The sequence below is a fragment of the Rhamphochromis sp. 'chilingali' genome (assembly GCF_963969265.1).
Source record: "Rhamphochromis sp. 'chilingali' genome assembly, chromosome: 10".
NCBI classification, from domain to species: Eukaryota; Metazoa; Chordata; class Actinopteri; order Cichliformes; family Cichlidae; genus Rhamphochromis; species Rhamphochromis sp. 'chilingali'.
This window is the reverse complement of record NC_137937.1, coordinates 35,735,378-35,751,666: the sequence shown is the minus strand read 5'-3', so window position 1 is coordinate 35,751,666 and position 16,289 is coordinate 35,735,378. Positions and strand designations below refer to the sequence as shown.

General features: G+C 44.2%; 1 protein-coding gene across 1 annotated transcript; it reads left to right on the top strand.

Moving 5' to 3' along the window:
• The first annotated feature begins 653 nt into the window (after window positions 1-653).
• Window positions 654-16,245, top strand: paqr3a (progestin and adipoQ receptor family member IIIa). Its single transcript, XM_080895073.1, has 8 exons — window positions 654-812; window positions 1,631-1,862; window positions 2,602-2,764; window positions 3,625-3,780; window positions 12,756-12,953; window positions 13,527-13,617; window positions 13,783-13,965; window positions 14,694-16,245. Exons 1-7 carry the CDS (start codon window positions 752-754, stop codon window positions 13,923-13,925), a joined length of 1,044 nt encoding a protein of 347 aa, XP_080751199.1. The 5' UTR covers window positions 654-751; the 3' UTR covers window positions 13,926-13,965; window positions 14,694-16,245.
• Window positions 16,246-16,289: the final 44 nt, after the last annotated feature.

Here is a 16,289-nt window from a genome sequence, read left to right as displayed (position 1 = left end):
TTTGAATATTTAAAAAATGTTCTTCTTATTAATTTAGGTTGTTGCTCTGAATATATTCTTACGTTTAAAAATATTTCTCTTTGTTTCAGTAAACTGATTTTTCCCCACTGTTTTAAAATTTCAAAGATAACCATATTGTGAATATTTTCTTTATCATAACAATGAAATCTGAGGTGATTACATATCTGAATGTCATGTAATACTATCCATCAGCAATCACCATCAACATAAATGAAACTGATTAGTGAGACAAATAATTCTCCAATACGTGTTTATTGCGGTTTAGGATTGAATCATCATCAGAGACTGGCGTCCCTGAGTAATTATGGGTGGCACGGTGCATCTCCGGGATCAGTTGAACCAGGTAAAATCCATTAAGGGTGCTAGACACGATTCCTAAAACCCAAACCGAAAACAAAGCCGTTTATATTTACGGTAAGAACTATTATTACTCATGAAATGAAGCTTTCACGTGAATAGAGTCCCATATGGGATTTTGAGAGAGCTCATTAATGCAGAAAAACAAAGGTTATTTAAATTATTAAATAAAGAATCTTCTAAGGATATTAGCGATAATAGTAAATACTGCGTTATTTATTTATTTTAACTCAGGCAGACGTTGGCCACGTTGGAAGGGTCCATTAGTGATGACGTCTGTGTGATTCGGAAGATGTTGTAGCTAAAACTTCAGAAATATTACGCGTTGTGTTTGTTTGTTTTTTTTAAAGTTAATATCAACACGTGTTTACAAATGCGTAGTACATATTATAAGCCCCAGAATGGCACAAACTGCAAATATGCCAAATTAAAAGGTGAGTTTTTTTGTTAATATATCTTTCCCCCTTTTTTATAGCTCATTGTTGTTAGCTTAGCCCTATAAGAGCCACGCTATAATTAGCCACTAGTTACCAGACCGCTTTGGAAATGTCGCTATTTTAACGTCGTCTTGGTTAACTACGGCATACTCTACATCAAAAGCATAATTTTACCTTTGGTTTTGTTCAGGTGGTTTTTCAGGTACAATCGGCTCGTAAAGAATGTATCAAGGAAGTACGCTGTGTTTAAAAAAATCTAATTTTGTATTTGGTGATACCGTGCTCGCCACAGACTTCTACAGTGTTACATTAGCTGTAAAATTAACGCTACAACACAGTTTATTGGCAGAATTTGACTGTAAATGGAATCTTGTATAAATATACAAACTTTATTGATAATTTGGAACATGGTCGCGAGCTTGGATCTAAGCTTGGACCGTGATTTGTATAAATGTTTGTTAGCACTTAAGCACCTAAAATCGCCACATTAGTGAACGGAGTTTGGTAGAACGTAACGGATAATCTGGAAAGTTAGCTTCGGTAACATGAGATTACATGGAAGACAAGCCAGTGGGTGCAAGTAATGATAGCTTCTGATAATAGCTCCACACAGATGTAGGAGAATCAGCTTTCACTTGATGTTTTGCTGTCTTCTTTACTCGTTCAGCTCCTACACAGACCACTTTGATTTCTTCTCCACTCGAATTACAAACTCAGATGCCCGGACAACAAAACAAATATCGCTTAATGCTATGTTTTATTAAAAGAGTTCTGCCTCTATTGAATCTGATCTTGATCTGACTTGCTGGTTTCAGGTTCGGGTCAGATTAAACCAGACCCTGCTGGCTCAGACATGCCTCAGAAACCACAGAAGAGCTCTCAGACTGCACACTACATCGAGCTGGGAAGTTATCAGTACTGGCCTGTACTGGTGCCCAGAGGTATCAGGCTGTACACATACGAGCAGATCCCCCCGTTTCTGAGGGAGAACCCCTACATCACAGATGGATACAGGGCATACTTGCCCTCCAGGCTGTGCATCAAAAGGTGAGAAGGACCCTTTAACCTGAAATCAGAATTTTCATCTTCAACACCACAACACAGTCACTCCACTAAAGTCAAGCAGTGCCTACTTTTTGAACACCTCAGAAAATTACTTGCGCACTAGGAATCACAGTTAGAAGAAGAGCCAAGTAAAAGAGGAGACTTAACCTATCCCACATGTTGATATGAGCCTTGAAAGTGTTCCACAATTCAGCTTTTGAAGCTTTCTTCAGTGAAAGCAGGTTAAACATGCAGACTGCCAGTGTTTTTCTCTTTTTTATGTCAGCTGTTGAAACTATGATGCATTCCATTATATTAATATTTAAAGCCGACTATAAGGAAGATAAAAAGATTCTGAACAGGTCACATTACAGATTTGATTGTTGTGGAGCTGCTGTATGATGATGTCATTGTGTCTTGGTGTAACGTGCTGTAATGGTACTCTGTGATTCCCACGCCTCGCTGCAGAGGCTGATTGATTTTGCTTCCTGACATTTGTTGTAGGGTCAATGCCAATAAAGATTTTAAGGGAGTTGGGCAACTCGTGTTGCTCTCTAGTTCTAGTTTCAGTGGTTAATGGAAACGGTGAATCCAGACTGTTTATTGATTGGGAGGTAATAGATGCTTGTCAGACATTTATGTCGGGGTGTATAATTGTTCAGAGTTTTGGTTCATACCTCTGGTTTTCTTTAGAGGGAACTGACTGTGTGACTATTTTAAAGCTTGTAAATGACCTTTGCAGCCTCTTCATCCTGTCCAATGAGACGGTGAACATCTGGAGCCATCTCCTGGGCTTCCTCCTCTTCTTCTGTCTTGGGGTGTACAACATGGCCTCGGTGCTGCCGGCTGTTGGCGCCTCCAGAGAGGATTATGTCATCTACTCCATTGGACTCTTCTGCTTTCAGGTACAATGCTGCTATTGTCTTCTGCTTAGACATCATCTCACATTGCTTTTATATAGAATAAACTCATCAGAGATATTTCAGTTCTCCTGAGCTGTGGTTAGATTGAAGTTGGCAATTACACTGCTCATGCACTAATAAATCTCAGTATATTTGAGTATTGAAGAAGGCAAATATAGGCCTCTCTAGATTTGGCTATTCCAGGTGTTAATGAACCTGTTGGATCACTTTGTACACTCATCATCACCTATAAATGTAGCCCTTAAACTATCCAGACATGCCTGTACAAGTAGGTGAGCCCAGAGTTGAGCTTTTTCCATTGTTTCAGTGGATTCAGAAAATAAAGAGCAGGGTTAGTGCAGTTACTGACGGGCGGGATAGCGATTGTAGTTTGACACAATGTGAACTTTTTACCTTTTCAATGTGGTTACATGTCATAACACCAAGTATTATGTTCAACATCATAATCACTAGTGTGATTAAAACACCACGTTTATTGCTTACTCTCAAACCTGGTGTGGAAAAGTTCTTTTATTTCTTTTAAACAGTTAGATTTAAGATTCAAGTATTAATTTATTTTATATAATAAATATGTCTGGGGCTTGACATTATTGGTATTCATTAATTATATTGCCAGTTTGTGTTTTTGTTGCATCTCAAAACGTATTTAGCTGTCTTGTTTTGACCTCAGTGTCCCGCTTTCTGTTAGAAGCTCGTGTCCTGCTTTTTCTTCTTGGTCTGTGGACGTAAACGTGTTTTATAAATAAAGTTATTTTCATTATTAAATAAATTTGAATCTAGCGTAAATCCATTCTGTGCCGAGCTTCTTTGCAATGCCCGACTGTGTGTTTTGCTGTCCTCAGCTGTGTATGCTGTGCTCGGTGGGTTACCACCTGTTCTGCTGCCATCGCTCAGAGAAGACCAGCCGCCGCTGGATGGCGCTGGATTACGCCGGTGTTTCCATCGGCATCCTGGGCTGCTACGTCCCCGGAGTCTTCTACACCTTCTACTGTAATAACGTAAGCTCACCTGAAGCCTTTCATATAAACTGCTCTCTCTTAGACGGAGTTTAAAAGTGACGATTTCAAATCAAATCACTTTTATTGTCACATCACATGTGCAGGTACATTGGTACAGCACATGTGAGTGAAATTCTTGTGTGCGAGCTTCACAAGCAACAGAGTTGTGCAAAATACAATAATGTAAACAAGCAAAATACAAGAATGGCTACATCTGAAACTAATAAATATATGTACAATATATAATATTATATGCATTTCTGGATGTGTATACTAAATATTTTTCTACGTGTGTGTGTGTGTGTGTGTGTGTGTGTGTGTGTGTGTGTGTGTGTGTGTGTGTGTGTGTGTGTACACATATTTTACAAATTAAATAGAGTAAACAATAAGTAGAATATTTAAAATAAATAAAATAAAATATACAGAGTGAGACATGTGCAAAACAGTGGCATTACTGTACAGTATGTAGTGCATAATGTTAAAGTTCCAGTAGTGAAGCTGAGGTGTCTATGACGTGTTCAGCAGTCTGATGGCCTGATGGAAAAAGCTGTCTCTCAGTCTGCTGGTTCAGGACCGGATGCTGCAGAACCTCCTTCCTGATGGAAGTAGTCTGAACAGTTTATGGCTGGGGTGACTGGAGTCCTTGATGATCCTCCCCGCTTTCCTCAGGCAGCGCTTCCTGTAGATGTCTTGGAGGGAGGGAAGCTCACCTCCAATTATCCGTTCAGAGCACCGCACTACTCGCTGGAGAGCTTTGCAGTTGTAGGTGGTGCTGTTGCCATACCAGGTGGTGATGCATCCAGTGAGGATGCTCTCAATGGCACAGTGATAGAAGGTCCTGAGGATGCGGGGGCTCATGCCGAATCTTTTCAGTCTCCTGAGAAAGAAGAGGCGCTGCTGCGCCTTCTTCACTGTTTTGTTTATGTGTACTGACCACGTAAGATCCTCAGCCAGGTGTACGCCAAGGAACCGGAAGCTGCTCACTCTCTCCACAGCAGCGCCGTTGATGGTGATGGGGGTGTGTACTTCTCTGCACCTCCGGAAGTCCACTATCAACTCCTTTGTCTTTGCGACGTTGAGGGTGAGATGGTTGTCTTGACACCAGTGGGTCAGGGCGCTGACCTCCTCCCTGTAAGCCGTCTCATCACCGTTGGTGATAAGACCCACCACTGTAGTGTCGTCCGCAAACTTCACAATGATGTTGGAGCTGTTAGTGGCCGTGCAGTCGTAGGTGTAGAGTGAGTACAGGAGAGGGCTCAGTACACACCCCTGTGGAGCACCAGTGTTCAGTGTGACGGGGGATGAGGTGATGCTGCCCAGTCTGACCACCTGGCGTCTGTCAGACAGGAAGCTAAGGATCCAGCTGCAGAGGGAGCTGCTCAGTCCTAGATCCTGCAGTTTCCTGTCCAGCTTCGAGGGAACGATGGTATTGAATGCTGAGCTGTAATCTACAAACAGCATCCTCACATACGTGTCTCTCTTCTCCAGGTGTGACAGGGCAGTGTGTAGTGTCAGGGCTATGGCATCATCAGTGGACCTGTTGTGGCGGTATGCAAACTGTAGAGGGTCCAGTGAGTCGGGTAGTGCAGAGCAGATGAAGTCCCTGACCAGCTTCTCGAAGCATTTGCTTACGATGGGGGTCAGGGCTACAGGTCGCCAGTCGTTCAATGAGGAGATGGTGGAGGATTTGGGTACAGGGACGATGGTGGCCATTTTGAAGCAGGCTGGGACTACAGACAGAGAGAGGGAAAGGTTGAAGATGTGTGTGAACACTCCAGCCAGCTGAGCCGCGCATGACCTGAGGACGCGGCCGGGAATCCCGTCCGGACCAGTAGCTTTGCGTGCGTTCACCTTCCTGAAGCACCTCCGCACATCCTCCTCAGACACAGTGTGCGCACTGACGTCATCCGCGGTGCGCACACTGTCCGGTCTCATGGTGTTCGCTGTGTCGAATCTAGCGTAGAATACGTTTAGATCCTCACACAGAGAGGCCGTGGTCTGCGGTGTGCTGGTTTTCCCTCTAAAGTCTGTGATCGTGTTTAGTCCCTGCCACATACTCCGAGGGTTGTCAAACTGTTGCTCCACCCTGTCCCTGTACTCACGTTTGGCTGCTTTGATCGTCTTCCGGAGTTGGTAATGTGCGTGTTTGTAGTCCGATGTGTTCGCGGAGGCAAAGGCGGTGCTCCGTGCCGCCAGTGCCGCGCGAACATCTCCGTTAATCCAGGGTTTTTGATTTGGGAAGGATTTAACTGTTCTGGATGGGACGACATCTTCCACGCATTTCCTGATAAATCCGCAGACTGAGTCTGTGTATTCATCAATGTCTCTGGCGGCCACGTGAAACATTTCCCAGTCCGCGTGATCAAAACAGTCCCGCAGCGCAGACTCCGATTGGTCCGTCCAACAGTGCACCGCCCTCCGGGTTGGAGCTTCCTGTTTCAGCTTCTGCCTGTAGGCGGGCAGGAGCAGGATGGAGCGGTGATCTGATTGGCCGAATGGGGCGCGGGGGAGGGCTTTGTACGCATCCCGGAAAGAGGTGTAGCAGTGGTCGAGTAGCCGATCTCCACGAGTGTTAAAATGGATGTGTTGGTGGAGTTTGGGTGAGACTTTCTTCAGGTTTCCCTTATTAAAGTCTCCGGCTGTGATAAACGCTGCCTCTGGGTGTGCGGTTTCCTCGCTGCTGATCGCGCTGTACAGTTCCCTGAGTGCACGGTCAGTGTCGGCTTGTGGGGGAATGTAAACAGCCGTAATAATCACTGCTGTAAATTCCCTCGGTAGCCAGAATGGCCGGCACTTAATCATCAGGTACTCCAGGTCCGGTGAGCAGAAGGATTTGACCGGGTGCACGTTCGCATAATCACACCAGCTGTTGTTGATCATGAAACACACACCACCGCCTCTGCTTTTCCCAGTAAGATCCTGTGACCTGTCCGCGCGGTGCACGGAGAACCCCGGCAGTTGTATTGCGGAGTCCGGTACTTTGTCCGATAGCCAGGTTTCTGTGAGGCAGATCACGCAGCAGTCCCGCATCTCTCGCTGGAATGAGATCCGTGCCCGAAGCTCACACAGCTTGTTCTCCAGAGACTGCATATTAGCCAGTAATAAACTGGGTAACGGTGGTCTGTAAGTGCGCCGTCTCAGTCGAACCAGAACGCAAGATCTTCTCCCTCTGCGTCGGCGTTTGCGGCCTCCAGGGCCAGAGAACAAAGACGTCTCAGGTGAGATGAATGGGGGGTCTGCAAACGGAGCGTCCGTGTTGCAAAACTTGAACTCCGGAAAGTTATAAGAAAGACCGTCTTTTATGTCCAGTAAGGTTTGTCGGTCGTACACAAGGAGACATGTGCTACTCGCGAAAAAATGAAGGAAAAGTAAAATTAAACACAGAAAAAAGCTGTTGCTTGGGGGAGCTCGCGACAAGGCTGCCATACTCGGCGCCATCTTGATAATAGATTCACTGATTGATTCACTGCGCCGAGTGTTGTCGAGAAGCCTTGTTGCTATGTTTTGTACCATCTGCAGACTCCAAACTATAGACAGGTTCATTGTTTGGAAGTATTTGTAATCTGCACATAACAAGACTGTACTAGCCTTTTGACATACTGGTTGAAGTTTCCATGTTGATAGAAAGTAACGTCCAGGTTTCTGGCACATTGCTTTACGTAGGCTGTTAGTCATCCACGCTGAACAGTGATACTGAAATATGATCAGAGACTGTGGATTATTCTGAGGGCAGTTATTTGGAGTTCCAGTGCTCTGGGCCTGTATGTAGATTTTTGTTTTTTCTGGACTGGACGAGACATAAAACTGGCAGTAAGCGACGTAACAATGCGAGAGTCACGTGTTTAAACTTGCAGATTACATAACCAGGGATGGTACACGGACTGGTTCTTAGATAGCATTTTCATACTCCAAGTACTCAAAGCACTTTATACAAGTTTGCCTCTTTCACACACACAAGCACTTGTTATTAGCCCTTTTCTACTAAAGTGCTTTCTATCTAACATTCAGAGGGCAGTAGAGGTAAACTAGAGGAAATGGATACAACAACGGGGTTTTTTTCCTTTCTAATGATGAAGATCTTTGCCATGGCCACATAACATCCAAGGCCAGAAACCTTCCTGTTTGAATACTTTTACTACCATATTAGCATTTCTTTGTTATGCAGACAAACTGTTGAACTTGCAGAGATGAAGCTCTATCAGGAAAATGCGAAGCTGAACGTCCTCATGCTGGTAGAAACATCGTGGGCTACACGCGGTCTTTCAAAATAGGAAGAGTAAGATGTCCTGAGTTTGCACTCAGTGCCTAGTGTTATTCATTAGCTCATGCAAAGCTATTCCTCTGCTGTGGTTTTATCTAAAACCACGCTGTTGTTGCCTTTCTAACCCTGTTGCATTAGAGCAGTAAAAAGCTCGTGCACGTTGCCCATCTCCTCATCCCTCGAGGTTTTGCTGTTGTGATGGATTTAAGCTCACTCTTTCCAGAAACAGGTCTCCGTGTGACCCAGACTTACTCGGCTCAGCACTATCTTTTACTCTGACTTTTCTGATGCGACTTTACAAAAGATGCTGCGTCACAGTTTACTGCTGCCAGCACATTTTTCCAAACAAAAAGCAAAAAAGATCAAAGACATAAAAACTAATCGGCTTTAAATTCATAAGCAAGGTCAGAGGTAAACATCCTCGCCACATTATTCACTCTGAATCCTTATCTCTTAACGCTGAGCACCACGTCGCCCTCTGGAGCTGAATCCGTTTAAATCCTTTAAAAAGTGCTAAATGTGAGAAGCTGCCCTGCAGTCCTCTGTGACTCAGCAATGCTGTGCTTCGCTTGTATTGTAAACTGCTTATTATTTACCCTCGTGAGTCGAGTTCAAAGTGGCGGAGGACAGGCAGAGCAGGCAGACTGCTTCTCTGTCTTAAATCCTGTGTCCTTGTACTCATCACTTCAGCCTTTTATGTGCTGCTCTCATGAGCCTTCTTCAGTCTCAAGAAAGAGTCAGGCTGCTGGAAGCCTAACCTTCATTTTGTCCAGTCTTTTTATAGTTTTGCCTTCAGAAATGATAATTACATGTATTTTTTTTTTAGTATTTTATTTTACCAGGCAGAAGTGATGTTGGTTCAGCATAAAATAGATGTGTAAGTGTTTTTGTAGGGTTAAAAAAAAAAATGTTTCCGCTCACATACCTGGATGATCGGACTGAATTCAGAAGTTTACAAACCACATCTGCATTCATGTCTGCAGAAAACAGGCTTTATATTATCTGGAACAATGTCGGTGACAGCTCCGAGTCCATCTCCTTATCAGAAACTTTCTCACAGTCAAACATTCTTCCTCCGTCTGGGTCACATCCTGTGCTCTTTTACCGTTTCTCTCAGAAGAGATACCCAGTCCCTAAATGCCTCTTTAATGCGTTTAGCACCATGTTGGAGTTAATTAAATGCACCCAACTGCACGATCCACTTGAGATGAAGTCTGTCTGATCCAGTTGAAGCTGTAGCTCCGGTAGCTTTTGCAGTAGTTTCTCCTGACATTTCGTGCAGTTACAGTAATGTTTGGGTAACACAAAACCCTGATGCAAACTTGGCTGTCGATCGGGTCATACCATTGGGGAGCCACTGGTCTAATTAGTCCCTCTGCCTATTTTCTTATCATATTCAGAGTTATGATGAGGAACTGAGAGGTCACCAGGCCATCACGGGTCATGACATGTAAGGTGTTGGGGAAAGCTGGAAAGACCGTAAGAAGGCAGAAGGATCATGAAAGTTAGAATGATGCCTTGTTTATGGACATATTGGTTGTGTTGCACGTCAGTGGTGACATCACCACGAGACTCGTTGCAATCGCCACTCTCACCAAACCTCTGCATGAGTGCTGGTTTAGGAGGAGAACCAGTCACACCACATTACAAAAATAAAGAAGTGTGGCTCAGTTGGAGAGGCACTCCTGCAGCTCTGATGTCACTCTTGGTGTGTGCTGCCATTCACAGGGGTGGAAATGGGCCCTGAGAGTGAAGCTGTGAAAGCTTTGTTAGGTTGCACTTTAGTTGTTCTTCAAAAGGTTACTTTGTTACTCACTGGAGAAAATAATTGGTTACATTACTCTGCCACATGTTTCAGATGTGCATATTCACACAATAACCAATTATGAACGACTACCTATCCTCACAAGGACACACAAGATCTTTCATTAGTGCCTAAATATGAACGCAAAGATGGGCAACCAGGTCAAAGAAGACTTAAATGATTTTACAGAAACTACACTGATTGCTCGTACCTGCTCCTGTTACCTGAGGCAGATCAGGCTCTGGATGCTTTGCTGGGGTCAGCATTTAGCATTAATCTGGTACTTCACTAGCTTTATGTGCTAGTGCTGCCTGTGCAGATGCTTGGCCTGTGTTGCGTTACCTGTAGTAGTTTGGACTCATTTTCCTGCCCTTTACGGCAATAAAAATCAAAGTAATTATAAGTGAAATGAGTGCAGACCACCTCCTCCTTGAGTCAGCTGATTGTAGTGCGAGTGCACACAAGAGGAAAAACATTTTTGGCATTGTTTTCTACTGTCTTACGCCCCCTCACTGGTAATATAAAATTAATTGATGATAATCCTAATAGCTGGCAGTACAACACCGCTGAAAGGGAGGACACGGTTGACGCGAACTGAATTATGGTGAAGCTTAAATTCAAGATGTTTTAAAGTTGACCTGAAATAACCACAGTGGTGTTTTCACGTATGTGATCGAGTAGCTCTACCTCAGAAGCCCACCTCAGACTGCTCGCTGCAGTCGTGTGTGTGCACTGAGCATCGGTTTAACATCGAAGCACAGTCCTCCCCGGAGACTTCTCAGCTCAACATCCTCAGCCTGAGAAGCAGTAATTGAATAAAGCTGAAGTGGGCCCTGCAGTCTGGCTGTGCTGATTGACTCATTGTTCCCGGTGAATAAGCAACACGACACCTTCGCCGCGCTCGCCGTTTGGAAAACAGCCTCTGATGACACAAGCCAGTTCCTTATTCCAGCCGCCCACCACCACCATGTCCCTTTTTTTTCTGTCCTATTTTATTTTATTTATTTTTTTGAACTCCTGAAGTGTTGGCCGTGCTCCTCACTGTTCGCTTTCCCCCGCATATTGGAAGCGCCGGGTTATTTTGCCCCCAGAACGTAGCTGAAATCTGCTCCAGCCCAAACCAGATGGCCGCGTTCACGGAGCGGTCCGTCACTCCTGTTCCCCACCATATGACGTTCGCAAGTCCGGGAGCCGTCTAAGCGAAGGTCCCCCTCCTCCTCCTCCACCTCCCTCCCCCTCGTCCTTGCCAAGACTGGGGCTCTGCTTCTGGGTGGCTCCTCTCCCGTGGCACGCCAAGTCCCCAAAGAAAAACAGATTTTTTATATTTAGCCAGTCAAACTCTTGTCTCGTCAAGAGTGTTTTAGAGATGCAGATTTGGAGGAGAGAACACGGAGTCTGCGAGGAGAGGAGCTTAAAAAATTTGGCTGAAGCAGAGCGGGGCCTTGTTCCTGGTGCAAATTTATTCACTGTGAAATTCAGCAGGACTCGTCACATGAGGACGTGTGACTGGACGAAGGCCTACATCCACACAAACGGACAGAAGGGACCGAGACGAGGCTGCCCAGACTTTAAACACTTACTTATACAAGTTTAAATACCAACTGCAGACAGATTAGCATTATAGTTGTGATAACAGCAGATGAAACAGTGGGAGACTTTTAACTGATTTTTTTTTTAATTGTACTGCAGTACAGTAATATATAAACCCTGAGTTATTGTCCTATAGTTGTTCAGACATCAGAAAAAAGAAGCTGTGTGCACCACGTTTGAGGAAACTTTATTTCTGACTTTGCAGAAACACGATGAGGTGGTTTCATTTTTATCATGCTGTGTTGTCAGTTTGACCAAATTGACAGTTTCAGTTTTGCATGTACACTAAATTATTTCAGGGTTTTCCCCCCATTGGGAACTAAATCTCTGAGGAGATTGTTTGAGTGCCCCCTCCAGCTTTGGTTCAGGAGTGAGGGAACAAGTGAATAGGAGATTACCGGATGTGTTTTTGCAGCAGTGTGGATGCTGTAGCGGTGTGTTGTGGTGAGTTTCCCACTCAGTCTACGTTCCTACTCTCACCTATAGCCATGAGCTGTGGGGAGTACCTGTAAACAGCAGCAGAAATGAGCTTCCTACAACCCAGACCCAACCCATAAACAGCAGAGCAAGGAAGGATGAATGAATGGACTGCCTTTTTTTTCTCATAAAGTTTGAGTCTCAACCTTATTTGTACTAAATTAAAATAACAACTATTACCACTACTATTACTACTTTGAACCTCAGAATCTCCAAAAGCGATGTGATAACTGCCAATTCAGCTGTATCAGCTACCAGTGATCTGCTTGATAACATCAAGGATTTCACCCTTTCACAGCCTGTAACCTGTTCTTCTTTGTGGCCTTCAAATCTGAAAGAAGAAAAGCATAGCAGATCAGCGTTAAATAAAGCTGATTGAATGATGAGAAAGCTGCGCGTGTAAGAGGGTCTGCTGAGGGAAGCATCAGCTGAGTTTGCAGTGAGCTTCAGCTCGTTTGTGGTTCGGTCATAGTAAATAAAGCTCTAAAATAACACAGTGTTCGTCCTGCTCATCACCAAACAGCAGGAAGCTTTCAGCAGCTGAAGAACTTTCCTCAGGACTCCATGAGACAGATAATCTTCAAACGAATGAAACTGTTTGCAAACAGGTCCCTCACATCAGCCCAGGGGCCGTTTCGCTTGCTTCAGCTCCCTGCGAGTTTAAAAATCGCCTGCCTGGTTTTCTTTTCTGCTTCTGAAACCGACTGAGTTTCTTTTAAGTCTTGGGACCATCGGATACCTCCAGCATGCGAAGGACATCTTGGAAAAAAAAGCTCAATCCGCCATGAAGGGAGTTTACTGTGTAGCTGGTGTGACTGAACTCTCGTCTTCCTGTCTGTGCAGTACTGGCGGCAGGTGTACCTGGTGACGGTCCTCGCCATGATCCTGGCTGTGTTCTTCGCTCAGATCCACCCTCATTATCTCAGCAAGCAGTGGAAGCAGCTGCGCTCGATCATCTTCTGCTCGGTGACCGGGTACGGCCTCATCCCCACCGTCCACTGGATCTGCCTCACGGGAGGTTTCTCCTCTGAACTCGTCCAGGTGAGCGTGCTCAGTGTGGTCCCCGTAACCAATGTTCACTGCTGTGATTCCTTTCTTTAAACAGACTTAAAACTAGCGATTTTGGCAATTTAATGAGGTCCGAAAGCAATGAGAAATAATTTTCCTGTAGACTTTACGACTGTCTGATTTCTTTTGCCAACCACAGTCGCCCCCTGCTGGTCATAAGAAGAAAAGAAATCCATGTTTAATGCACAGTGATCGGCTTTACTTTGCACAAAAAAATGTACTTCAGTCTGAAAAATCTCTTTAGATCAACTGATGATTATTAGAAAATGAACATTTTAACTCAGGAGTCTGTGGGACCGACTTTCAGGGCAAGCCTCAAGTGGCCATTAGAGGAACTGCAGTTTTAACGGCTGTTGAGGGTCCTCCTTGATTGATCCACTTTAAATGTGTTTTCCTGCTGCTGCAGTAACACAATCTGTTGGCTGGCTTTAAATGCTTTTCAGTGCTGTTAGGTCAGTCAGCAGTTCTTCCTGCACGTGCCGTTTTGTAACTGTGGGCCATTTTTGTCCACACGCTGGTCGAATCAATGTTTCTTCTTCCTTTCAGGCGTTTGTTCCTCGGGTCCTGGTGATGTACTTCATTGCAGCACTGGCTCTCATTTTCTATGTTTCCAAAGTTCCTGAGCGGTACTTCCCAGGTGAGATGACTGTTTTTATTTCTTCATTTCCTGTTTGATTCGTTGTTTTTTTCGTCCACTCATAGTTGGAAAATAACAGTAATCTAATACTGCAGAGAGAAACATTGAAAATGGGCCCGAATCTCATTAAAATCTGAAGCAAGCTGAGTGTTCCTGTCTCTGCAGGTCAGCTGAACTACCTGGGCTCCAGCCATCAGGTTTGGCACTTGCTGCTAGTGCTCATGTTTTACTGGTGGCACCAATCAACAGGCTTCATCATGGCGTACAGGCACAGTCAGCCGTGCCCCAACACCCCCCAACACGCCTAGATCGCTGCTCAGCACGCCAGGACTGCAGCTCCGATGAACCGTAAGCGACCTGTTCTGCTCAGTTTCAGCTCCATCGTTTTTATTTCTGGACTCCACTAGAGGAGCTTTGCATGACTCACAGTTCAAAGTAATTCTGGGCTTTGGTGTAGCCCCTCAGCTGTTTTTCCTCCTCTGCCTTTAAACTGACTTTATTCTGATTGGCTGCCCCTCATAACCACAAGGGTTCGACTGCAAGTGGTAGTCTAGTGGAGCGTCTGTGGTCACAGCCAGAGCTTTATGACTAAAATGACCTTAATGGTGACGGCCGTGTAAGCTTCAGTTTCTGATCCGCTCAACGATGCTTTGATTACAGAGGAGCTGTTTAACAGACTGCTGAGAAAACTTTGCCGACTGCAGAGAGTTGGGAGTTCACTCAGATGCAGACTGTGGCTCAATTTAAATAAATCAGAAAAAAGAAAATCTTTAATATTTAAGCAGATGTTTGGGGGTTAAAAGGCTTAAAGGAATCAAAGAATCAGCAGGTGGAAGACGAGGAGCAGCTGCTCTGTCAGGACATGAGGTCATTCCAGTTACAGAAAATAAGAATCTAAGCATGAACACTACTGTATATGAAGTGTCTTCTGTCTGTTTTGTCAAAACCTCACATCGAAGCCTGTTAGAATATGTCTAAAACCAATCAAATGAAACTGAACCTTTTCAGGTAACACAGGTGATTTTTGATGCTTTTAATTGGCTCTGTTCACAGCTGACGTGTTGTTTCCTCCTCAGGTCGTCTGCAGAGACTCTGTTCTGGTCTCGGTCCATCAGTTTCCTCACAGATGGACTCCCTAACCTGTGAGTCTCTGTGATGAGGGAGGAGGAATAAATCCAGCGTGTGACGTGACGTTTGAGTACTTCAAGCTAATAAGAAACAATACGGACCTCTGCGTCGGACTGACAGCTCACCTGAAATCACTCAGACTGTCACCTTTATAAACTCCTTGAGGACTTAATGTTTGTGTGTAAACCGCAGACAGCACTGAAGGAACGGGTTGGTAATGTTAGTTTTTCTGCCTGGAAATGAACCCGTGTCCAGCTGTTTTTAAAGGTTGAAAGCTGCTTCATCTGAGAGCAGATTCAGGCTCGTCCCTGAAAAAGGAAATGAACTAATATCAGTATTATTATACTACGAGTAAACAGACTCAAGATTTCTGATATCTTCTTTAAAAACAGACTCTGAAGTCTTTGTTAGTGGAAATGATCAAAGCGTGGGGATGATGTTCAGACAGAACAAACCAAAGAGTTTTGTGAAACAAAGTGCGGACTCAGATGGTTTCATATAAATGTACCTGCTCTATTTCATACCTGAAGCTCCGTTGTTGTTTTTTTAAGCTGCTCACTTCCTGTTCAAACTGATGTTCATTTATATGTAAAGAATTTCACAGGATGCTTGAAGGGGAACTTTAAATATTTCAGTTATTTTATGTTGTTCGTCTTTCAGTGGTAACTCTGTGGGGTGAGGGTGGCTGTGGGGATGCTCGTAAAGTTTTATAACTGCGTCCCAGCCGAGAGCTGCAGGAATGAGTCCTAAAACCCAGGAAGTGGTTCAGTCTTCCACCTTCGTCCAGTTCAGTTCTGCGTTTACTTCCACATAAAAGATGGGTGTAGCTTCCTGGCCCGCTGTCCTGACCTCAGTCTGGTCATAATGAATAAAATGTGACGTCAGGTTTGGGTCGTCGTAAAAAGACGTCCTAACAGGAAGTCAGCGATGGCCACTTGAGCTATAAGGAAACCTTCACCATCCCTGCAGCGCTATGAACATTGATTTGTTACTACAAACTGTTTTTTGAGCATTTGAACAATCAAACTTAAGTTCTAAAACCCTAAAACATCAGATTTTGTAACTAAGCTGGGACAGTTTTTAGATTCACGTGATTTAAACATTTCACATGAACTGCATTAATATTTCTGTGTAGCGTGTGGCTCTTAATATCGACTGTAAACTCTGATCACGTTACAACAGAACTTTTATTATGACAAGCAAACTTCATTTTTGAAAATGTATTTTTTCTCTTCAGCTTTTTAAGGACATGTTTTTCCAGCTCGTTTAGGGTGATGTGCAATGTTTTCATGGCTCTCCAGTGCAGCGCCTCTCTGCTGTCTCACTCTGGAACGGAAAGCCGGATGTTTTCTGTGTGACCGTTTAATGTTTCTAATGTTGAAAAGGGGGAAATGTTCTCCAGTTTGTGGTTCTGTATTTAAATTATTAAGAAGGAGTTTCTTTTTGTCTTAACAGACTCATTTTGTAGGAGTGGACAGTTTTATATGTTGACTTTTCATACCTGAGGTCAGACTCTAAATAAAAGTAACCATGTGCTGTTTCCA